The sequence below is a fragment of the Cupressus sempervirens genome, chromosome 5 (assembly GCF_028749045.1).
Source record: "Cupressus sempervirens isolate cs-2001-9-10 chromosome 5, ASM2874904v1, whole genome shotgun sequence".
In the NCBI taxonomy this organism is placed as follows: Eukaryota; Viridiplantae; Streptophyta; class Pinopsida; order Cupressales; family Cupressaceae; genus Cupressus; species Cupressus sempervirens.
Window position 1 is genome coordinate 683,896,069 of NC_143122.1, and position 26,831 is coordinate 683,922,899.

General features: G+C 37.6%; 1 protein-coding gene across 3 annotated transcripts in view; it reads left to right on the forward strand.

The window, feature by feature from the left end:
* The window catches only part of LOC149557795 (hyperosmolality-gated Ca2+ permeable channel 2.1-like), a 177,095-nt gene that overhangs the window by 82,251 nt on the left and 68,013 nt on the right, over positions 1–26,831 (forward strand). For all 3 annotated transcript variants that reach the window (XM_089832288.1, XM_089832290.1, XM_089832289.1), the window contains exons 6-7: positions 6,698–6,892; positions 25,213–25,511. In XM_089832288.1, coding sequence (XP_089688414.1) covers positions 6,698–6,892; positions 25,213–25,511 — 494 coding nt within the window. The remainder of the gene's footprint in view (positions 1–6,697; positions 6,893–25,212; positions 25,512–26,831) is intronic.

Consider the following 26,831-nt stretch of genomic DNA (forward strand, 5'->3'; position numbering starts at 1 on the left):
GATTGTCGCAGTGAAAGATAGTTGGCTTCAAAGATTTCTTGAACAACCCAACTAGTAACTTCCGCAACCACATTGCTTCTCTGGCTCCCATGGATGATGCTATATATTCTGCTTCAGTGGAACTTAAGGCAATTGAAGATTGTTTTTCTCTAAACCGAGAAATCATTGTGGATCCAAGACTGAAACAACATCTTGTAGTACTCTGACGTTCAATAGAGCTGCCTGCCCAATCAAAATCTAAATATCCATGAAGATTGATTTCAACTTGATCATATTTGAGTCTCATACCAATGAAACTTCTTAGGTATTATAAAATGTGCTTAGCTGCCATAAGGTGAATCTTCTTTTGTTCACACATGAATTGATTTAATGTACTGGTTGCATAACAAATATCAGGTCGAGTATTAACCAAGTACATTAGTGATCCAATGATTTGCCTATAGTAAGTAGGAATTCAAATCCACCATTCTTCAGTTTATGTAAATTAGCTTCCATAGGAGTAGTAACTGGTTTATAATCCATCACTCCAAACTTAGTCAAAATATCAATAGTGTATTTTCCTTGATTTAAGAAAATGTAGTTCTCCTTTGCTAGACTTTTAGACCTAGAAAGTAATGAAGAAGTCCTAGGTCTTTCATATCAAATTCTGTTGTTAGTTCCTGTTTGCATTTAGCTATGAGATGTCTTCACTTGTTATTAGCAAGTCATCCACATATAATACAAGTATGATGATATCATCTCCACCTATTTTAAAGTATATGTGAGGGTCAACTTCATTCTTGGAGTACCCTAATTTTGTGAGGTAACTATCTATTTTTTCATACTATGCCCTGGGTGCTTGTTTAAGGCCATATAGTGCTGTATTTAATTTACACACATGGGAGTCTTTGTCATGAGTGATAAATCCTTCTAGTTGCTCAATATATACTTTTTCAATTTCAGCATTTAGAAATGCTGTTTTGACATCCATTTGATGTATCTTCCATCCTTTGGATGATGCAATTGCGATAATAGTTCTAGATGTTTACCGGGCGACTGGAGTAAATGTTTCTTCATAATCAATTCCTTCCTTCTGTGAGAATCCGTGAGCCACAAATCTAGCTTTGTATTTTTCAATGCTTTCGTCAAGTGCATGCTTAATTTTGTATAGCCACTTAGAAGAGAAAACTGATTTGTTCTTGGTTTGGGCACAACTTCCCACACATCATTTTTTAGTATTGATTGATATTCCTCAATCATCGCATCTTTCCATGATTTGCTTGATAAGGCTTCTTCAACATTTGAAGGCTTTGTTTTGATGAGTTCAGAGAGAAGTGCTACATAGCACGATTGATTTCTAGTTCTCTTGCTTTCTTTGACTACTTCATCAGGTTGTATATGATTTTCCTCTATCATTTTTTTGGCCCATAGTGGTCTCTTTTTGTTGATAGAGTTTTTAGTATTCTCTGAATTTGGAATAATAGGTCTAGTATGTTCATAATCATTCTCCCTCTCATTCTCTACTAAATAATCCTCATCTAGTTCAGAAGTAGGTTCTACATATGTTTCATCAATGTTCTTTGAAAGATTAAAGGCAATGTCTTCTTCAAATTTCACATCTCTACTAACTTCGATGGTTCTTTGACCAGGGATATAAATCATTCACTATATCCGATGAGCATACCCTTCTTTCTAGATGGTTCTAATTTTGTTCTCTTTTCTTTAGGAATATGTATATAAACAGGACACCGTATTATTCTTAGGTGACTTAGGTCTTGTTTGATGCCTGTAAATACTTCTTCAGGAGTTGTATTTTCCAATATTGAGTGAAGACATCTATTTTGAATATAATCCGCAGTATTAGAAGCTTCAGCCCAAAAAGAGGTATGAACATTTTGGAGATGCATCATAGCTTTGGCTGATTTAATAATGGATTTGTTTTTCCGTTCAACAACTCCATTTTATTGAGGATTATATGGTATAGAAAACTCCCTCTTAATCCCAACAGTAATAGAAAAATCTTTAAAGATTTTAGTGATGTATTCACCTCCATTATTAGATCTAAGGGTTTTGATTTTCTGTCCAGATTAGTTTTCAACTAGGGCTTTGAATTCTTTGAATTTAGATAATACTTCAATTGATTCCTTTTGTTTAAGTAGATCCAAGTTCTCCTAGAATAATCATCTATAAATATCACATAATAGAGGCATCCATTTAGGGAAGGTACAGACATGGGACCACAGATTAGTATGAATAAGTTCAAGTACAAAATTTGATTTGTGTACACTCTTAGGAAAGGATTTCTTTGTGTTTTTGCCTAGGGCACATCCTTTGTAAATGCCTAAATGATTAGGTCTAAGACTAGGTAACCCTTTTACAATTTTTCCTATCGATGATAAAGCACGGAAATGAAGGTGACCTAGTCTCCTATGCCGAATTTCATTTGTGTTCGATGTTTCATGATTTAAAGCTCAATTTTGCTGGTGACAAAGTTTATATAAACTTCCATCTCTAAATCCAATAGATATAGCTTTCTCGATGTTTGAATTCTTTGGCCAAGGTAGAACTTTGTCTTCTTGGAAGGTGATTTTGTACCCTTGATTAGCAAGACCAGAGATAGAGACCAAATTTCTTTTTATACTAGGTACAAATAAAACATTTTTAAGTTAGAGAGTAATACCTGAATTTAGTTGAATTGAACAGGATCTAATCCAACACCTTTAACTAGGTGTGTAGAATTGTCTCCAATGGTTACTTCTTTAGAGGAGTATACTTCGAAGCATTCAAATTTATCTCTAAAGCCTGTGATATGACGTGATGTTCTGCTGTCTATAATCCAAGGATTCTTGTTAATTTAATTCACTTGAGAGTGCTAGATAAAATGCATAGTTTTCTCCTTTTTCATCTTTTTCCTCCTTGACTTTTGTTGGGCTGCTTGAATTTTCTTTCGATCTAGACAAAAGTTATGAGTGTGACCAATTTTGTCACATTTGAAACATTGTACTTTTGACCAATCCTGTTACTTGTATGATTTGTTGAACTCCTTTTTGTTTCGTTTGAATTTACCTTTCTTATCTTTATTGTTGGAGTTAGCATGAAGAGCTTGAATGTCTCCCTCTTGATTTAAGTTGATTCCTCTGGAAACTAATCTTGACTCTTCTTGAGTACATTCATTTTTTAAAAGTTCAAATTTAGGAAGATCAGGTCGAGAGCTTAGACCATGAATGAAAGTTTCCCAAGATAGTGGTAGTCCATTTAAGACTATAATGCTAAGTCCTTTGTTATCTACTTGACTTCCAATAGTTGCAAGTTGATCTTTCAATTCCGAAATTCTTAAGAAATAAGACGTAATTGATTCTCCATTGTTCATTTTGATATATAGAAGGTCTTGCTTTAATGTTAGCAATCTACTAGTGTTGTTAATTTTGAAAGTATTCTTAATTGTAGAGAACATCTCAAAAGCAGTTTTGAGACTAGATATTGAGGGAAGAATGTGATCCTTTATAGAATCTATAATAGTCTTTATGGCTTTATTGTTGTGTCTTTTTCATGTTGTTTTATCTGGATCATTTTATGGTATTGGTTTATTTGACTCTATATATTCTTCTAATTCCATCTCTCGTAGTATGATCATAACTTGAAATTTCCATGATGAAAAGTTTGAAGCCCCTTCAAGTCTATCCTCTAACTTTACATGATTCACCATTTTGAATTGGAGAGAGATTTAAAAGCTGATATTAACAATTTGGAGATTTAATAATTTTGATATCAGGTTTCTCTATCAGGATGGCTCTGATACCATGTAAAAGATTTAAGGATCTCTGATAGAGAGATACTGATATATACTTTTAGTTGTTCTGATTATAAACTGCAGAATACCGATATGGTATTTAAACAATTTATTATATATGCTCACTGAATCTGGATTTGATCATAACTCAAGGTAGAGATGTATTATATCTGACTAATAGTATTGATTGAGTACGACTTGATAATGTTTAAGTTCTGATTGCAGACTGAATTGCTGAAGGGAAGGAGATCATTACTGATTTGATTGATGATACTCTTCATCAGCAATTGCATATTATGTATAGGAGTATAGTGCCATGTTCTCGTAGGGACATGACTCTACATGGCCAAAGGCCACCTAGGGTCATGGCTCTACGGGTTCATGATATAGTTACTTAGAATAATGATTGGTTTAGTAACCAATATAAACACTAATTTATCGCAATTGAAAACCTCAAAGTTAAGTATAGATTAGTATAGATTAGTAAACAAATAACAGTGATTAGCATATATGTGTGTGTGTGTGTAAATCATAGAATCATATACTTAGGATATATACAGTGTTCTTCACTTTTGTTGAAGCTAAACTTTAACAAAGAATGCAATAACAAGCGAAGGAAATTAGAAGATTTTTCAAGAGTAGAAGGTGGTTATAAAGAAGACGAAGAGTATTTATCAAGTTTGTGAGATAACATGATAACGTGGCACCCATATTTTCGACCAAACAAAAAGGCCAAGTATCCTAGTGCAGGGGCTTCATTATATTATATCTAGATTCATTGAATTAGCCAAAAGGGGAAAAGTTAAAGAAAACTATATTATGGAGGGGCTTCATTATATTATATCCGCATTCATTGAATTATCTAAAAGAGGTGAAGTCAAAGAAAACCATCTAATAAAAGAAGATTTGTTGTAAGCCCATGTGGCATTTTATTATTGGTCCATTGATGGGTGTCTTCTCTTCCAAGCTTCTACCTAATCTATTTTCTTATTGGTCCATGAAAGTAATGCAAATTTCTAATTTGCCCACAAGGTGGTGCTTAATTGTAATTGGTTAGCATTTAATGCTTGTAGTAGTAAGGCAGATTAGGGTTTTGATCCCTTGATCTTGAAGCAATCTTGGCCCTTCGTTGTAATTGAACAACTATAAAAGCCAAGGATTTCTCATTTGTAAGGCATGTGGTTAGAGATAGGGTAGAGTAGAGAGAGATTTGGAGAAATTGTTGCCTTAATGCTATCAAAGTAATTGCTAGTTCTCTGTTAGTCTTCATGGTAGATTACTTGTGTTTCTTTGGAGTATTGCATGGTTTCTACATTTCCTCACTTAGAGTAGATATTATTTCATGTTGGTTAAAATTAGTCTTTAGTTGAATGGAAGATATTTTGGTTGCATCTTTGGTGAACTTGCTTAGACCCAAACACTAGTTATTTGCTGACTGTAAGTAGACTTTGTGTGGTCAAATGGTAAAAAATCATAAGCTTAACTTCGACTGTTTCTTGCACATTGATATGAATCAATAGATGGTTTTTTAATGAATGGTGATAGTTTGAACATAGATCTACCTTACGAGATCGCACTACTAAGTCTAGTGGAGTCACAAAGACATTTATAGTCTCTTGCATTTTAGGAGTAGAGTTGCTTTTTAAACTCTTTTCCTTTGTATTTTTTTGTTGGGAGTAGTTTATAGCAACATAAGTCCCTCTATGACAACCAACATATCACATCATTCTAGCTGAGTGAAACTCGTCAATAAAAAGGAACCTTGAGGTTGTCTCATTTGATCACAATTTATCTACATTGCTTAGCATATGAGCATTGTTATTCAAAAGAGTTGGAGATTTGGTGTTTCATCTTGGAATACTAAGTACTCATGTCTATAGCGGAATAAAGATCACATCAATAGGACCCTTAGGCTGGTTGAGAATAATTTAGATGTGAACAAAGTTGTCAAAGACATTGATTGAGTGGTGATAAATTATTTGCGGACTTAATCCACCAGTCACACAAAAGCCATAGCCCAAGTAAAAGAATGCTAACTTGGCTCTGATACCATATTAGAGAATATTGCAAAATATCATAAAGGCAATTCCAGTGGATAAGCTATGGATTTCTCTATTATATTTTTGGTATAAATAATCTCGGCCTATAACAAATTCTGTGCAACAAACTTACGGAGAAAATATATGTGAACAAACTATTAATGTAATGTGGAACCAATCAATAACTTAGACAAATATACAGTCAAAACAAACTATGTACGTGGAATGAACGATGGAATATCCAAGAAGCTGAAACACTGATTTATTGAAAAACTATGTAATTAGGAATTCCGTGGCTAGATTGAGGAGTTCTTGTGCACAAGCTTGATAGCTTCAGTCATTTCCAGAGTGTTGAGAAATTTGAGCTAAAATCACTTCCTTTCACATTTGAAGGTAATCAGGATTTTAAATAAAATTGCATTTTCCCAATGTCGTTAAAGCTTCAACTATTGTCATGGGCATGGCACAGGAAGTGTTAGTGATTTTCATCTCATGTCCTCATCTTTTAGACGTGTAATTGAAGGGAGAATAATGTAGTTAAATTGAAATCGATCGACACTTGATACTTGTTGATTGTATTGGAATTTTTTTTCATGGAAAAGTGATTTTCTAAACATGGTCAAAGATGTACAAAGGGTGCATGATAGAAAGGAAACTGTTGCAGCCTAAATTAAATATATATTATCTCTGATTTATTCTCTTTTATTTTTACATTATACTCATAAATTGTTAAATTTGATCCACATTTCTGTTTAAATAAGGGCAGGAATTGTTTATATTACTTTTAAATCCATCTCTTATGTTTGATTTATTATATATTATATCTAGTCAATTACATCTAATCAAATACCTAAATAAATAACTGATGTAATGTAGTATGGTTTGTAAGGATCAAGCAGAAAAGATATACAAAAAGATTTTGCACTTCAAATCCAAGAATAATTGTCAAAGACAAGCACATTCAGTTGGCTGTCTAGGTCTTTGCGGTACAAAGAAGGATCCTGTAGATTCGTACATAAGGAAACTTGAGCTTGTTGAGCGAAATGCTAGGCATGGAAATTCTGAGTATTTTCAAGATGCAAAGGTATGCACATTTCCATCTTTCCTAATAGACAAAAGATACAGCATATTCCTTATCTAGGTAACTATACTTTTATACTAATGAAACTGCATTATCTGTTTCTCCATGGAAGATAGTAATATTCTTGTTGAAGAGTAAGATCAAAGTAATCTCTATCTATTTGTTTCTTGAACTCTTGATTATTATTAGTTTCCAATATTTTTAACAGTTGAGGTTATTTTCAAAGTCCGCGGGGCTCATTATTGAACTGCAATTCGAATCTTCGTGTCTTTAATTTGTGAAAGTATCACGCAATAATTTTTTTGAAATGAGTTTTTGTTATATTAGTACGCGTGATGTTCAGGTGGGCTTCTCAAGAAGTTTAAGAAAACCTAGCCTTGAATTCAATTACAGAAATTCTGGCCATCAAAATAGACACAACTGAAGACCAGGTTCAGTTCATTCCTGATCTTGGTCGTAAAGGTGAAATTCAAGTGGTATAGAATATGAAGAATATGAATCTAAGCTTAAGTATTGGGCCTTCCCAGAATGTTGCACCAATATATTGCAATTATTTTTCCTGTTTAACTATGAAGGCATTTTGTCAAAATGTTCATTTTGAAGAGTTTTTCGACTGTAGCCTACTTGGAACAGTTTACCTAAGGTTTTGAGATTATACTTTTTTTTCAAACTCATTTTTAACCTTCGTGAATTGATTGAAGACGCAATACCAAACGATTGTCATTCATTTCACATAAGTGGAAACAACTTAATGTGGATTAGGCAACCTGCTGTTAAAAAATACAGAGATATAGAAGTTTACTTTTTTACCTCCTAATCTCAGTTCTGAACAGTTCTGAGCTTCCTTTCATGTCCAAACAGCCTGTATAGCCGTGCATCCCCTTCCAAACAGCTGCAAATCACATGCCAAATTCCTGGGATTACCAATGACTATGCTGGAAGCGACCAAAGCTCCTGCTGAGTTGAAATTGCCTCCTAACCTTATTTTAACTGCTAATTTTCTGCTGATGTCAAACTTTGGAAGTTTTAAACCTGCAATTCTTCGTTAAATGCCTTTGTTTGATCTTACAATTTCTTCTATAAGCTGTACACACAGCTAGCAGAGAGAAAACCTTTCATGTAATATCCCTGTCATAAAATAGATTATTAATCAAACTATTGTTAATGGGCCGATTGATTTAATATATCTTGGACCCATTTTTGTTTTGTTTCCGTAGTTTGTGTTGCTGTCGGCTTTGTACACCCTCGGAAAGTTTTCCCTGACGGGTATTTAAGCACAGCTTGTAGCTAGTCTTTAGGTATGCATTTTGGATTATTTTCTATGTACTGCGAATTCCTATTGGAGTTCTCTGTTGTTCGCCATTTTGAAAGCGAAAGACCTACCCTATTTGGTTTATCTGGTTTTGGTGGGATTCAACCCTCACCCTATTTCGTCGCCTCTAACACTTCACTCGGATCTAGCAAATCAAAGCACCATCTATCTGCAAATATTAATTGAATATACTTGTGTTCAATTTCCATTATTTAGTTTTCATCTTTTGTATTGTTCAAACTCACTTCCACTACTCCCACGTCTTCTTCCGTACAACTACACGAACATATAGACTCTGGATTGGCACACAGTCATTTCGTAGTAATACCGTACAACCCATCTTGTACAGCCCATCCTGTATGACCCACTATAATATTGTACGGCCTCACAGGCTTGCATTCACTTGTCCCCCTCATTGTACATCATCTGTGCTCCATTACCAACACCGTACGGTCGTACTCCCATACCGCACGACCCTTCATAATAGTATCATATTGCCACCGTACAACATGTTCTACCATCAACACTAGCGTATAGTCACCTCCATTGGCATCTTTGGTAAATAATTAATAGTAGGGTTGTGAGAGAAGGGAAAACAGAACATTATAGTGGTATTAGAGCTTCGATCCTGCCAGCCTGTGGACAATGAATGAAAGTTTATATCTGGAAGAGAAGAAGAACCCATTCCATTGATATAATGGCTGCCAAACCGAAGCCCACAGCTGCTGAACTCGTGGCACTATTGAGAGAACTTGCGAGGAATCAGGCATAGATCAATGATACTTAGTGACTCGTGGAAGAGATTCAAGAAGTTGGTAGACAATAAAATATCCAGAGAACAAAATGTTCATAGCGGGGACTCGGTGTCGGGTAAAGCAAACCCTCATCTAATACGCTCTTAACCTTCCATGCCGTCTTTTCCCCCACAAATAGAGACACCAACTAGAGGGAAGCAACCGACTTTTGAAGAAATGCAAGAACAACTGCGAGAAGATTGGAAGAATACGAATCTTGAGGAAGATATATCCTACAAATATTATGCAGATTTGAGAATGAGATATTCTGGAGGCGGAAACAAAGGATATTTTAATGGTGATCTCAGGAGGAAGTTGAGTAAAGTAATCTGTTACCATTTGACAGATCTGGATCCATATTTGCGCAAGCATGGGTAATGAAGGTAGATACTTCCAGCTTAATCCCATGTCAGAAGAAGAAGCAATTAAATTTGTGGCCTTACACTTGGAGCTAGTTGCGCATGAATGGTGGCATCATGACACCATCACATTGGGGCATGATCAAATAAACGCCTATGCGGAATTCACTGAGAGATTGATAGATCGATTTTGACGGTAAAGATCCAAAACTCAATTTCAAAGATTCGACACAACTGAGGCAAACTCGATTAGTTGACCAGTACATTACACAATTTTAGAAACTCTCTGTTTTGGTAACAGACATTTCTGAAAGAAGACAGACAATATTTTTCATGGATGGACTGACAAAACCATTGAAGGGTTGTGTAAAAGGGTTCAATCTTGCCACCCTGCCGAAGGCCATTAAGAAGGCAAGGAGTATGGCATCATCAATATCGTCATTCTCACGAAGTTACATTCCAAACTGCCGGTGTTTTTGAGGGATAAAGATAACAAACCTCCATTGAGAAAGCCGTCATTGGACAAAGCTACCGGACAGGAGCTCCGAAGGAAGAAACAATGTTTCAATTGCAAAGGACCATGGGAAACTAGGCACAGGTACCTCGGGAAAGGAAAAATCCACTCCATTGAGGTTGTGTCCGACGATGAGGACGAACAGGAAGATATACCCTCCGAAGACAACCAACCCCATGAAGACACCAAAATGGTTAGTTTGAATCGTATGGAAAGAATTGCAACATTGGTGCGGTGCGGAGGAACTATCGCCCTTGCTGGTAGCCTGAGGTACACGGTGTTTTGTGTACAGGGAACCCTTCAAGGACAAAGGGTTATGGTGATGCTTGATAGTGGAGCCACTCTAAGTTTCATAAACTCATCTTTGGTGAAATGAAGAGGTCTACCTATAGAGACACACATAAGATTCAAGGTCAAGGTTGTCGGAGAGACTCTTCTGCCTTGCACACACCTTGTTCCGTAGCTAGGTATCACAATGGCGAATCACACAGTGACCGAGGATTTCTTCATAGTGGACCCTGATGACATGGAGGTTATTTTTGGCATACAGTGGATGGAGACACTTGATGGATACACTCAGAGCTTCAAAACAGATGGATTTCACTTTTGTTGTCGATGAAAAGAAGGTTGTTCTTCATGGAATGGCAAATGAGGGTCTGAGGGAAGTTTCTGCACATCGGATGTAGGCAATTTTTCGACGTGATGACGTTGCTTGGGCAGCACACTATTTTGTCTCAACAGAACCTACAAAAGGGCAATAGAATCACTCCCTAGGATGATGATCTCCAGAATATCTTGAACGATCACGATAAAGTTATTATAGACATTCCTCCTGGCATACCACCTCATTGAGGGTTTGAGCATACTATCGAGTTAGAAACAGAAGCCAAGCTGGTCATAACCACACTTTACAACCATCCCAAGAAATTCAAAGATGAGATCGAAAAGATGATTCAAGAACTGCTAGAGAAGGGATGGATTTGTCCCAGTTCTAGCCCTTTTGCATCATCAGTGGTATTGATCAAAAAGAAGGACAAGATGATGCGCATGTGTGTGGGCTTCCATGCGTTAAACAAATAAATAATAAAGAATAGATATCCTATTCCAAGGATTGATAAGTTGCTGGATGAATTACATGGGGCAGTCTATTTTTCGAAAATAGATCACCGTTTAGGATACCATTAGATCCGCACGAGGGAGGAAGATGTGGAAAAGATGGCTTTTCTTTGTGACTACAAGCATTATGAGTTTCTGGTCATGTCTTGCTACATTCCAATCATGCAAGAATCACATCTTCAACAAACAATTGCGTAAGTACTTACTGGTATTTTTTGTTGACATTCTTATGTATGGTAGGACATGGGAAGAGCACTTGAAGCATCTGGATGAAGTCCTAAGGATCATGAAGGATTAGTCTTTGTTCGCCTTGCAATCCAAGTGTGAATTTGGTATGACAAAAATATTGTACCTGGGATATGTTGTCAGTAAATATGGCGTTCAAGTTCATCAGGAGAAATTCAGGCTATCCTTGATTGGTCTCCCCCAAAATCAGTCACGGAGTTGTGAGGATTTTTTGGACTATGCAGTTATTATCGGAGGTTTGTAAAGGGATTCTCTTAGCTCAGCGCACCACTTACAAATCTGACAAGAAAGGGGTCCTTCCAATGGAATGAAAAGGCACAACTCACTTTTGATAAGCTGAAGGAAGCAATGAGCAATTGTCCTGTGCTTGCTTTACTTGATTTCACTTGACCGTTCATTATGGAGTGCGACGCATCAGAGAAGGCATTGGTGCACTACTGATGCAAGATAGACACCCCATAGCCTATGAGAGTAGGAGACTTATGCAAATAGAACGCTTATATTCCATCTCCGACAGAGATGTTGGCCATCGTACATGCACTAACCAAGTTCCGGCAGTATTTGGTGGGTGCCAAGTTTGTTGTTCGTACGGATCACAATAGTTTGAGATATTTTCTGGAGCAAGGGGACTTGAATGAGAGGCAACAAAAATGGGTAAGCAAGGTTCGGGCTTTTGATTTTGACATTGAATATGTGAAAGGAAAGAACAATATGGTTGCAGATGCTTTGTCTAGGAAACCTGCCATCTGCTTACTAACCCAAATTTTAGCTATCTGGAAAGCACATTTGTTGGTAGAATACTCCAAAAACACATTTGCCTGTGAGCTAATGGATGGCAACACCCAGGATGATTGGTACAAAGTGGTGGATGACATCATTTACTATAAGAATAAGATATTTTTAGTACCAGAATCCAAATTGAAGTAGAAAATCTTGAAGGAGGTACACAACTCACTCTTGGTAGGACACCCGGGCTTCCTCAAAATGTATAGATGTCTCAGGGAGAGGTTTTCATGGAAAGGACTTAAAGGAGACGTATTGTAGTATGTAAGAGAGTGTGCGGTCTGCCAGCAGAACAAATCGAAACATACTCTACCTATCGGGTTACTGCAAGCTCTGCCAATTCCAGAGCATAAGTGGGAAAGTAACATGATGAATTTCATAACTCGACTTCCCAAGGTGAACGGAAAGGATTGTATATTCGTGGTGGTTGATAGATTGAAAAAGTATGCACATTTCTTCGCCATCCTCTCAGATTTTTAGTTTGCACAAGTTGCCGATCTGTTTTTTAGAGAAGTCTTTCATTTGCACGAGTTACCCCAAACGTTGTCATTGATCGGGATGGGCGATTCATCAGTATCTTCTGGACATAACTATTTCGTTTGGCAAGGATAGAATTGTGACCAAGTACTAGTTACCATCCTTAGACAAATAGACAAATGGAGATTGTGAACAAGTGGCCCGAAGGTACGTTTCGACACAATGAGCGTGGGTCAAATGGATATAGCTAGAGGAATATTGTTAGAATACCACGTACTATATGTCCATTGGGATTTCACCATTCAAAGCTCTATATGGGTACGAACCCATCTCCTTCATCGACACAGTATCGGGAGACAGCCGCGCACCAAGGATGAGGGATTGGCTTCAGGAGGGACAAGACATCCTAAGATACCTGAAGGAAAACTTACAATAGGCACAGAATCAACAAAAGATGTATGCTGACAGATACTGAATAGAGAGGAGTTTTGAAGTAGGAGACTTGGTCTACCTCAGGCTCTAGCCATACCAAAAATCCTCACTAAAAGGGAAAAGAAAAACTGAAGCGATGATTTTATGGCCCTTATCGCGTAGTGCGCTGCATCGGTGAAGTCGCCTATGAGTTGGAACTTCTAGAGGGGAGTTGTATTTATAACATTTTTCATGTTTCCTGCCTGAATAAAGTTGTGAGACAAAATGTCAAGGTAGCTACAAACCTTCCGCCGCTCAATGAAGAAGGAAAGCTCATATTGAAACCAACAGAGATTATTGAAGTACGTGAGAAGACCTTGCGGAACCGAATGGTGAAGGAATATTTGGTATGCTGGAAACACTTGTTGCTGGACGACGCAACCTGGGAAGGTGAGCACATTCTACAACATTCGACATTGTGTTTGCTTGAGGAAAAACAAATTTTGGGACGGGAGGACTATAATATCCTTGTCATAAAATATAATATTAATCAAACTATTGCTAATGAGCCAATTGATTTAATATATTTTGGACCCATTTTTGTTTTGTTTCCGTAGTTTGTGTTGTCGTCGGCTATCTTTGTGCACCCTCGGAAAGTTTTTCCCAACAGGTATTTAAGCATGACTTGTAGGTAGTCCTTTGGTATGCATTTTGGATTATTTTCTATGTACTGTGAATTCCTGTTGGAGTTCTTTGTTGTTCACCATTTTGGAAGTGAAAGACCTTCCCTATTTGGTTTTTCCGGTTTCTGTGGGATTCAACCCTCACCCTATTTCATCACCTGTAACACTTCGCTAGGATCTGGCAAATCGGAGCACCATCTATCTATGAATATTAATTAAATATACCTATGTTCAATTTTCATTATTTGGATTTCATCTTGTTCATGGTTGTATTGTTCAAACTCACTTCCTTTACCTCCATGTCTTCTTCCATACAACTACACAAACATGTAGACTCTGGATTGGCATAGTCATTTTCTAATAACATTGTATGAACCATCCTATACAGCCCATACCGTATGGCCCACCATGTATGGCCCACTTGGCATGACCCATCTTGTACGGCCATCCTGTATGGCTCACTATAATACTGTACGGTCTCACAGGCTTGCATTCACTTGTCCCCGTCACTGTACATCATCTATGCTCCATTACCAACATCGTACAGTCATACTCCCATACCATACGACTCTTTATAATAGTATCATATTGCCACCGTACAACAGGTTCTACCATCAACACTAGTGTACAGTCACCTCCATTAGCATCTCTGGTAAATAATTAATAGTAGGGTTGTGAAAGAAGGCAAAACAGAACATTACATTTTGATTCTCTTCAATCATGCAGGCTCACATTTCTTTGGTCTTCATGGGAAGTGATGCCAATAGATGCATAACAAAATGACACCAAGTGTGTGACTATATTAATTACCAATTATTTATTAACTTTCAGCTAGGTGTTCACTATATGCACATTAATATTAATCCATGGCAGACACAACTTCTCAAGGCTTACAATACTCCTCCAATAGGTATGATAAGAAGGTTGGCAGCTATCAAGTCTTGGCAAATTCTGCAACTTGCTAAATGCTGTTACATAACATTAGGAGTATCAATGAGGAACTCAGCCTTCTTGATGGCAGGGGAGAATAGAGTTAATCGTGCATTCATACATCGTCAACACCAAATGTCATTTCTTCAACATGTAGATTTATACAAGGAACATCTGGCACACATTTGTTCACTTATAAATTTAGTTGCCTCCTTCCTTAATATGGATGATTAGATTAGTACTTAACAATTTTCCATAACTCCACAAGCATCAACAAATTTTACCTTGTGACTCAAAACAAAAGCTTTGGAGAAAAATATTTTGTTTCTGCATCAAATATACTGAATCATTCAGCATAAAGGGAAAATTTTGTATCAAATTTGCTCAATGAAATCCCTGGGCTCTTGTCCCAAAATCCCAAGTCTTCAATAAACAGTTGATTTGTGATTGGAAACACATTGCCTTTAGGGTTTTTGTCTATCAGGAAACCATTAAGATTTCATCTCTCCCCTAAAAGCTGGTCACGAGCACAAATTTCGGAAAGGAAATAAGTAACATTGACAAAGAATTTTCTTTCTTCTCCTCGGCCTTATTTTTATCACCCCATGAAGCTTTCTGGAGTTCATAAATTTTCTTTTTAAACTAATATAAACCTTTTAGTCTTTCAGGTTACCTTATTTAGCTCTAACTTTTGGTCATAAAAGTGTCACTTAAAAATTTATTCAACTTAATCATATTATTAATTCAGTCAGTCTGTTTCCAGAAGCCTATGCAAAAAATGGGAACATTATTGTCCTCCTTTCTTGTCCCTAATCAATCTGAATTTATATGCCAGTACTAGGATCCCAAATAATGAATGTTGCATCAGGAACTTGCAGCTCGACTCTGATACAATTTAAATCAACAAATCTATATGTTTGCATTACCCTGTGAAGAAATCCAATAATCATAATCTTTTTATTTGGAACTCAAACTGATATATGGTTGACATTGGAAATTCTTTCTCAACAATTTTATCATTTGCGTACTTTTTGTTTGGATCATTTAGGAACACCACATCATAATCCTGTTGATTTGGAACTTTCTTTTGACAATTTGAGTGGTCATAAGAATGGTTCAAAAGTTTAGCTTCTGCTCATGTCTTATAGATATGGGCATTAATTCCATCGTACTGAAGATTATGGGATGTGGAATTAACAAGAAGGTGATCTTCAACTTCATGAAATTCTTATTTTTCTATTACTCTATCATCACAATCAGTTTCCTTTGAAGTTCTGAATGCTGTTGCCAAAGGCTTGCCTTTGTGGTTTATGCTATCAACCTTTTCCTTAATTTTCTTCCGGTGTTCTTTGCTTGGGTAGCTATCAAACTAGCTTCCTTGGCCGTCCTCCTTAGCCACTAATTGCACATCTTTGTTCCTCACTGCACCTGAGTTTGAAGTCAAGGTTTCTGTTATGAAATTATTATGCAGCTTAATACTCTCATTTGTATGCAAATCCTTCAGTAGAATTGTTTTGGGACTTGGCTATGCATACCTTTTGAAATGAGGTATTTACTTCGTCATAGATGAGTTCTCATTTCTTCCAAGTGTTTCAGAGATTTTCCAGTCTAACCATCTTTAGGTTCACTTGCAAACACATCATGTGATTCTTCTTGAAATAAGATGTTCTCTTGTACCTTTGGCTCTTCTGCTATTGCACTGATCTATTTGACAACTGACTTTTATTTTCCGTTTTGTTATTTTCCTTTCAATATTTTTATATGGTTGTATAGCTGTAATGGGCACCCCTGAATGTACCAAAAACTAAACCAAATTGCTGAAAGGAATTATGTCAAACAGTTTGCATTGAACCTCTTGTTTCTCCGTTTAATGTTTTAAACCCCTTATAACTCCGGAAATCAAAAGTTTATTTGTTTGTTGTGTTTTGTGCATGGAATTGGTATCATACAACATAAACAAGAAAGAAACTACAATAATATGCAAAGTGGAAATGAACTGCTGCCAATAAAATGTTATTTTCAGAATTCATAAAACCAAATACATGGCAGATTTATCAACTCACTAATTACTTCAGCATTATTGACATAATACTCCAGCCCATGCTTTCGAACTTGCTGCTGCAGTACTTTGTCCTTCAATCAGTCCGCTACCTTCGTAATATCATTCCCTCAAAGCGGCATAAGCGTTGGACAAGTAGTGAAGAAGATATGAGCAAATTACCAAATCTGCCTGTAGCTGGAAATGCAACTAAACTGCCTGATAATGAAGCCGATAACAAAGAATTCCTAAGGCCAAACCCCAAGGGAATGACGTCTAGAATGTTACAAGAGAGGAGAAACGTCCTCAATTGCCAAGAACGGAGCTGCAACTCACACACCAATTTTTTCTCATATTCAACCTGGCTAATGAAGCCACGAAAGCTTCCTTTTATTCTATTTCCAAGGGTCCGCTCAACTCATATGGGCAATGTGGGATAAAAGATGTGTAGTATATAAAACATATATTAAAATAACCCTTATGTCTCCCTTGGTTACACATCCCCATAAAATAAATATTAAAGTAACACTTTAATATTTTACAATTAAATTAGACGTTACTTTAATAAAACTTTAGGCATTAAAATGTATTAGCAATCGGACTCCGAATAATGCGAGTGATCGTTCATCGGAAAGCTCTCATCGAGGAGTATCAAATCCAATCACCAAAATTGACCTGCACTGTGTCCTGTCGACTTACTAAAAATAGTAAGTATGCCTGAAACTGAGTAAATCAACTTCGTTTTGGCCCAAACTGGAAATGACTAGGCCAAAACACTCCAGTATCCCATTAAACCCTTCGTTAGCCCTCAGGACCATGTAGAACAAGGCTAATGCACACACACTTGGTCAACTGCTAAAATGGGGACATTACAGTCCGCCCCCCTTGAAATTGCTTGTCCTCAAGCAATCTCAGTCCAGCCTGCTGAATAACCTGCTCACTCTCCCATGTAGAATCTTCTTTCGGCAGGTCTCTCCATCTGACCAAATACTCCTTCACTATCCTGTTTCTAAGCTTCCTCTCTCTGGTGTCCAGAATAGCTTCAGGTACTAACACAAGCTTCCCCTCCTTGTCCAAAGGGGGTAAATCTGCAGAAGGCACTACACTCTGACCAATGGCTTTCTTAAGCCTAGACACATGAAACACATTGTGCACTCGATTGCCCTCTGGAAGCTCAAGCTCATAGACGACTTTGCCCACTTTGCGAATCACCTTGTAGGGACCATAAAATCTAGGTTTCAACTTTTCAGCTCTGCTCTTCTTGAGTGATGACTGTCTATATGGTTGTAGCCTCAAGTAAACCATATCCCCTACCTCGAAGCTAGGCTCTATTCAGTGCTGATCATTATACAATTTCTGTTGATTTTGGGCCTGTTGTATATTCTCTTTGAGCAATTTCTGGATGTCCTGACTATCCTGCAATAAGTTTTTGGCTTTGGGCACTCTACTATCCCCCAAAACTAAATCCATGAAGCTAGGTGCTTCATAACCATAAAGTGCCATGAAAGGAGTCATCTCGATGGACATATGATAAGTGGTGTTATAACAATACTCTCCCATATGCAACCATCTGATCCAAGCCTTTTGTTGTGTAGTTACATAGTTCCTCAAATATCCTTCCACCCATTTATTCACAATCTCTGTTTGCCCATCTGTTTGTGGATGATAACTAGTGCTAGGTGTAAGATCTGTACCACACAACCTAAACAACTCTTGCCAAAAAACACTCATAAACTTACTATCCCGGTCGCTGACAATGAATCCAGGCAGCCCATGTAACCTGAATATCTCTCTAAAGAAAAGATCTGCCACCTATGCTGCTGTGTAAGTGGACGGAATAGCAAAGAAGTGAGCTAACTTCGTCAAGCGGTCCACCACCACATAGATGCAATCCCTTCCCTGCACTCGTGGTAAACTAGTGATGAAGTCCATCGAAATACTTTCCCATTTCCTATCAGGAATGGGCAAGGGCTGTAATAAACCTGTAGGAAATGTGTGCTCTCCCTTATTCTGTTGACAAACCACACACTCCCTGATATACCTCTGAACATCATCCTTGAGCCCTTTTCATGAAAACTGCTCTCGGATCTGCTTGTAGGTCTTGGAGACCCCCGGATGTCCAGCTGTGGGTGCATCATGAAATGCCTTCAGTATCGCCTCTCTCAAATGTGATGACGGAATCAAATAAACCCTGTCCTGAACTCTGATCAATCCATCTATCACCTCATAGCGATCATCCTGTATGGTACCTGAAATCAATCCAGAAGCCCAAGCATCTCCGACATACTTTGCTATAATCCGATCTCTCCAATCTCCTAAAATCTCTGCCAGAGCACATAAGTGAGGTCTCCGAGATAAGGCATCAGCCACCACATTTTTCTTACCTTTGACAAACTCTATGTCAAAGTCATAAGCCTGCAATTTAGTCACCCATTTTTGTTGCTGGTCATTAAGATCACGCTGGCTCATGAAGTATTTAATACTATTCTGATCAGTCTTGATCACAAAACGTCCACCTACCAGATATGATCGAAATTTGGCCAATGCATGCATTATGGCCAACATCTCCCGGTCATAGACAGAATAACTCTTCTCAACTCCTCGGAGCTTCCTACTCTCGAATGCAATGGGATGCTTCTCCTGCATCAATACTGCTCCAATCCCATCACCTGGTGCATCACAATGAAGCTCAAAAGGCTTCGTGAAATCCGGTAGAGCTAGAATTGGACATGAAGACATTACCTGCTTGAAATGCTCAAAACACCTCTGTGCTACCCTTGTCCACACGAAGGCTCCTTTCCTGATAAGATTTGTCAAGGGCGTAGCAATCTGTGAGAATCCCTTAACAAACCTCTTATAAAAACCACATAAACCAAAGAATCCCTTAAGTTGTGTAAGGTTTGTGGGAGTAGGCCACTCTACAATAGCTCTAATCTTTTCGAGATCAACCCGAACGCCATCTGCACTAATGATATGCCCAAGGTAAAGGAGCTTAGTCATGCCAAACTCACATTTAGATTCCTTGGCATACAATGACTCTCTCTTCAGAATAGGTAACACCTCCTCCAGATGATGTAAGTGCTCCTCCCAGGTCTTACTAAAGACCAAGATGTCATCAAAGAAGATCAAGACAAATCTCCTCAGTTGCTTCTTGAATACCTGGTTCATACAACTCTGAAATGTAGCGGGTGCATTGGTTAGACCAAATGGCATAACCATGAACTCAAAGTGGCCATAGTGACATCGGAAGGCTGTTTTCTCAATGTCCTTTGCTCTCATCCTGATCTGATGGTATCCGGATCGCAAATCAATTTTGGTGAAGAAGCATGCCTCATGCAACTCATCAATCAGCTCATCAATCCTAGGAATGGGATACCTGTTTTTAATTGTTTTCTTATTCAGTGCCCGGTAATCGATGCACATGCGCATCGTCCCATCCTTCTTCTTTACCAATACTACTGCTGAAGCAAAGGGGCTCTTACTGGGCCTGATATGCCCCATCTCTAACAAATCCTTAATCGCCTTCTCTATCTCATCCTTGTGTTTCTTAGGATGACAATAGGGAGTAATCATAACTGGTTTGGCTCCCTCCTCAAGCTCAATAACATGTTCCATCCCTCTGTCAGGAGGAACCCCATGAGGAATATTGCTAAATACTTTAGCGTTTCTATCAAGTATCTTCTGGATATCTGGTGGATGACTCTTTTCTTGTGGCTCTGGTGAAGTTGGCATAATGTAGCACTCTACCGCCCACTCTATGTCATCATGACGAAAAAGTCTTTGCATTCTCCTCAAGGACACTACTCTGCAACCTCCATCTGAAAGTCCTCTAAGTACCACAGTTCTGCCCTTATGCTGGAATCTCATCTCCAATTTCGCTAGGTTGAGTGTGAACTCAACTAGTGAAGCCATCCATGTCATGCCGAGGATGACATCATAATCTCCCATGTCCACAACATAGAACTCATCCTCCAACTCGTAGCCATCTCCAAACTTGATGCAAAGATTAGATATCTTCCGAGTGCATAATAATTTATCACCGTTAGCCACCATGACTTTAAACCCATCATGCTCCTCTGTCTGTAACCCTCTCCTGGCTACCAACTGTGCATCTATGAAGTTATGTGTAGCCCTAGTGTCAATAAGAGATATCACTTTCTGCCCTTGGATAGTACCCCTGACCTTAAATGTGATTGCCTTTTGGGCCCCTGTCAAGCGTGCCAACGATCTATCATCCTTAGGAATGCTGCTCTCCTCTATAGTGTTACCCTCATCTGAATCGGAGTGCTGATCCTCCCCCTCTGACTCTGACTCTTCTGCTGAAAGATACTCCATTTGATTTGCCTTAGCCTTGAGAGAACATTTATGAGATAAGTCCCAAGGCTCTCTACAATGGAAGCACAGCTTCTTCTTTAGAAGTTCATTCAAGGTTTCATTGTCTAGTCCTTTTGATCCTTCTTTGGGTTTGCTATACTCTTTCTGAAACGGTTTTTTGTCTTTGTCCTTGCGGTAGGAAGAATCTTTTGAATGGTTTTTTCCTTTGTATACCGAAGGGGCTAAATCTCGTGCCTTTTTAGTTGCTTCGGCTAAGGTGAGTGGATCATGTCCCTTCACCCAACCTCGTAATGGATCAGCAAGACCATCACAAAATAACACCACCAATCTCCTAGGAGAGATATCAGTAACAAGTACAGACAAGCGCTGAAACTCGGCAATGTAAGCATCCACATAATCTGACTGTTTTAACTGTGCTAGCTTCTTGAAATGTAACTCAGGATCCCTAGTGTCAAATCTCTCAATCAATGTTTCGGTGAATTCCTCATAGGATGTAATCTGATTATGCCCCAAAGTCACCATGCCATGATGCCACCATTCATGTGCAACGCCATCCAAGTGCATAGCTGCATACTTGATAGCCTTCTCCTCAGGCATAGGATTTAGCTGCAAGTATGTATCTACCTTCTGCACCCAAGCTTGTGCAGTCATCTTCCCTGAAGCATCATATTAAGGTAAAGAAAGTTTTCCAACTTTCTTTCTCAGCTCAAAGTTTTGATTCCTCCCTCTTGCTCTAGGCATGTGTCTCATCCTCAAGTCCATATAATCTCTGAGGGAAATATCCGCCTGAAACTCTGGTCCACTAGCCTCCCAGTCCCTCCTGAACTGATCCTATAACTCGGTAATCTGTGGTTTGTTTACTGGTTGAACCGAATCTCTGGGTGGGAAGGTGGGTAGAAGGGGTCTCGAGCTCGTAGTCTGCGCCAGGCGTGCAACGTGTCTGAAGTTATCAGCCTCATTCCCATTGTTGCCGTGTCCATTATTACCATTAATGTTATTCTCAAGACCATTGTTGTTGCCTTGGCCTCCATGGTTATTGTTTCCCTCATTGTTATTGTTTCTGTTGTTGGCATCACTTGGATTAATATTGACACCCATCTGTCTAGCCATGAGCTGCAACATCATGTCCATTCGCCTATTCTGCTCCTGCTGCATATGCTACCCCTGCTCTAATGTATCCAGTAACTGTCTGAACATTACCTTCCCCTGATTTGGACCGGCAATCCCGCCTCCGCCTAATCCTGTATTCCTGTCATCTCGATATCCCATATTGTTGTCTTGACCAAAGAATATCTCCTCTGTGTCTGTATGGCTGGATTTAATGTCCCCTTGCACAGATGTACTAGACTGTTTGCTTTGCAAATCTGAAATCCTATTTTGTCTTGCTCTGGTATCGCGAAAATTATAAGGCCCCTGTCGCATGCTCAAACATAAATGCTTAGCCTGTATTTTTTATTTATTTCTGATTTTAGTGTTTTGACATTTCGTCAAACACTTTTCCCTCTATCCGGCTGTTCCAAATTCCCTATAAGACCTCCACAGGATGGCAGGACTTATAGCTCTGATACCATTGTAATGGGCACCCCTGAATGTCCCAAAAACTAAACCAAATTGCTGAAAGGAATTATGTCAAACAGTTTGCATTCAACCTCTTGTTTCTCCGTTTAATGTTTTAAACCCCTTATAACTCCGGAAATCAAAAGTTTATTTGTTTGTTGTGTTTTGTGCATGGAATTGGTATCATACAACATAAACAAGAAAGAAACTACAATAATATGCAAAGTGGAAATGAACTGCTGCCAATAAAATGTTATTTTCAGAATTCATAAAACCAAATACATGGCAGATTTATCAACTCACTAATTACTTCAGCATTATTGATATAATACTCCAGCCCATGCTTTTGAACTTGCTGCTACAGTACTTTGTCCTTCAATCAGTCAGCTACCTTCGTAATATCATTCCCTCAAAGCGGCATAAGCGTCGGACAAGTAGTGAAGAAGATATGAGCAAATTACCAAATCTGCCTGTAGCTGAAAATGCAACTAAACTGCCTGATAATGAAGCCGATAACAAAGAATTCCAAAGGCCAAACCCCAAGGGAATGACGTCTAGAATGTTACAAGAGAGGAGAAACGTCCTCAATTGCCAAGAACGGAGCTACAACTCATACACCAATTTCTTCTCATATTCAACCTGGCTAATGAAGCCACAAATGCTTCCTTTTATTCTATTTCCAAGGGTCCGCTCAACTCATATGGGCAATGTGAGATAAAAGATGTGTAGTATATAAAACATATATTAAAATACCCCTTATGTCTCCCTTGGTTACACATCCCCATAAAATAAATATTAAAGTAACACTTTAATATTTTACAATTAAATTAGACGTTACTTTAATAAAACTTCTGGGATTAAAATATATTAGCAATCGAACTCCGAATAATGCGAGTGATAGTTCATCGGAAAGCTCTCACCGAGGAGTATCAAATCCAATCACCAAAATTGACCTGCACTGTGTCCTGTCGACTTACTAAAAATAGTAAGTATGCCTGAAACTGAGTAAATCAACTTCGTTTTGACCCAAACTGGAAATGACTAGGCCAAAACACTCCAGGATCCCATTAAACCCTTCGTTAGCCCTCGGGACCATGTAGAACAAGGCTAACGCACACACACTTGGTCAACTGCTAACATGGGGACATTACAATTGCATCATCTTTCTTGGATTTCCTTGTCTGATAATTCCGAAATATCATGTAAGGAAACTTGATTTTCAAAATCATTTAATAATCTCTGGTACTTTCAGTTTTAGTGCCCTCTCTTTTTGTTACCACCTTGTCATCCTCTTCCTTTTGTAGGCAGTTTTGGAGAGTTCTTATCATGTTATTTTGACTGACTCTAAGAGTGTTTAGTAGTGTATTTTGATTTTAATGAGAGAGGGAATCTACCCATTTAAATTTTTCAATCAAAGACATTAATACTGCTCCAATTGGCTTGATTTCCTTCTGTTATTCCCAAAAAATCTTGAAAAGAAACATGATTTTCAAAATCATTTGGTAATCTCTAGTATAACAGTTTTAGCGATCTCTCCCTTTATACCACCTCATTTCCCTCTTCTTTTTGTAGGCATTTTTGGATAGTTCTTATCATGTCATCTGACCTGCTCTAAGATATTTATGTAGTTTAATTTGATTTTCTCTAAGAGAGACGAGTCTACCTATTTAAACCATTGCTGAAGAACTACTGATGTTTTTTGAATTACAGACATTGATGCCAGTGCAATGAACTTTCCAGAAATATTGCATCAATTTTCCATTTCTTTTTTGCAGTTTAACTATGAAGGCACTTTATCTAACAGTTTGCATGTGATTCATTTTGAATTTTGTTATTGTGATTATTTGGAACAGTGTGGCTAAGGTTTTGAGATCACCCTTTTATTAGAAGCCACATTTTTTACTGAATCTTAGTTTCAACATTCATGAATTGACAGAAGATAAATGTCAAATAGTTGTCTTTCATTTCACATAACGTGCTGCTCAAAAAATATAGAGATATAGATGTTTGCTTTCCAACCTCTTAATAGAAGATTAGAACATTTGATATTGTTTGTCCAAGAAACTCTCAATACTCTGGGACTTTGGAAGGTGAAATATTTCAAAACTGCCTATAGACTCCAGAGTCCAAACAGCCCTGTAGCTCTCGTGACCCCTTCCAAACAGCTCCAATTCACATGCTAGCTCTAGGGAGAGGTAGTAACTGGGATAGAAGCCATTAATGCTCACATTGACTCAAAATTGTCTCCTAAGTTCATGTCAACTCCTTATTTTACACTGACGTTGAATTTTGGATATTTTAGCTGTGATCTTCTTTAAATGCATTTGATCAATCCCATGGCCCATCTATAAACTCTACACACAGCACAACTATCAAAAATAGACATAATAATGGCATGTTCTTCCAATATTAGTGCACTAGTGATCGTAGCACTTGCCTAGCAACAGAAGGTTTATGTTTGAAACAAGAACAATTTTGCTGATCCATCGTTTTATTCTTGTTGGTAAATATTTGAATGTACAAGCATGATTTTCCTTTTAATATGAATTAAAATTTGATTATGTCAGTATTGAACATTTTACTAGGAATATGATGTGAAAGGTTTGCTTTTAAATGTTTTTTGTATGTCATGATAGAAACTCAGGTCTTTGAAATTTGAATGCTTAAGCTAAGGTTTTTTCTTCGTTTCAAATTTCTAGCCAGCATACAACAATATTTCTTCTGAAAGTTATGTAATTCTTTTTGATGTTACCACTGTTTGACTGCAGGAACTTCCAGCTGCATTTGTTTCCTTTAAGTCACGAATTAGTGCAACTGTTGCTGCACAGATTCGTCAATCATCAAATCCTATGTTGTGGATGACAGAGTTGGCACCCGAGCCTGAAGATGTTTATTGGTCAAACCTTTCTATACCATGTAGACAGTTATGGTTTCGTAAAATTGTGGTTCGTTTGGGATCTATTGCTCTTTCATTTGTATTCCTTATTCCTGTCACATTTGTACAAGGCCTTTCACAACTGGATCGACTGCAGAGATATTTTCCTTTCCTCAAGGAAGTGCTAAGAACGTAAGTCAATTTTGGCAGCATCATTCATTTTTCAAAGCCATGTTGAATATGACATAAAAACCATAGTTTCTGTCTCAGCTAAAATATTTCTTGGCTTGCTCCTATAAAGTGCACACCTTTTAAGTCTGATCATACAAAGGGACTCCATTGAATTATGATTCAACTTACAGTTATACCAGTGACCCTTAGATTTTGAGGGCTTGATTGTTGATATGTGTGCATTGCTTACAACATAGGAGGAAAATTCTTTGGTGAAAAAGTTGTCAAATCAAAAGTATAAGAGCTTTTTGAAAATGGGAAAAAGGTAAGAAGAAATTGGATTTTCGAAAAAATGTAAATAATTGTAGGAAAAGAATAATTTGTTTTTTTATAGAAAACCTAAGGGCACTTCCACAACATAGAGATATACAGGGCAAGCAAAATAGATTTCAACTCTTGAATTGTAGAAAATAGATTTTGTAATTTATATTCATATTTCTGGTTGCATAGTAAAGTTAACATTTTAGGAGGGCAATCAGAAAATAGTTGCCTAAGGCTGAGATCAAATATTGGCCCAGTCTATGAAGTAACTGAGAGCAGAATTAATTGTAGAAAATAGATTTTGTCATTTATATTCATATTGCTGATTACATGAGCAAATATTCAGTATATATTTTAAGAGGGCAGTCACCAATTAGCTGTGTAAGTCTGAAATGAAATATTAGTGGTCTATGAAGTAACTTGATAAAAATTGATCAGGCTTTTTAAGAGGGCAGGACCAAATAGTAGTCTAAGTCTGAGATCAAATACTAGCTGTCCATTTCAAGTAACTTAGATCAAAATTTATCAGACAGCAATCTAGCAACTGTTTGTATTTTGTTTAAAGAGGAGGCTATTTTGAAGTGATCCAAGACTTTCATTGTGATTGAGGAAACACATTTTGTAGGGTTAATTCAATATTTGGGAAAGCTTATTAAATCATAGTCCACAATTGCAATGCTGTATATTCCATAAGGACCCGTTTGGCTGCAGGAATAATAATATGGGAATAGGAATATGTATTCTGGAATTGTTATTCTAGAATAGAAAATAAGAATACGTATTACTATTCTTGTTTGGTTCAGGCAGAATTTGATGGGGAATTCATGGATCCAAAAATTTATGTTTTCTAAAATAAATAAAATAGGAATAGGAATATGTATTCTAATTCCACCTATTTAGGTGAAATTGCAAATGCTCATTTTTGGGCCAAAATTGGAATATGTATTCCTATTCACAATTCTGATTTGGTGCACCCAAACAGAGAATTTGATATTTTAAAAATTTACATATGCCTATTCC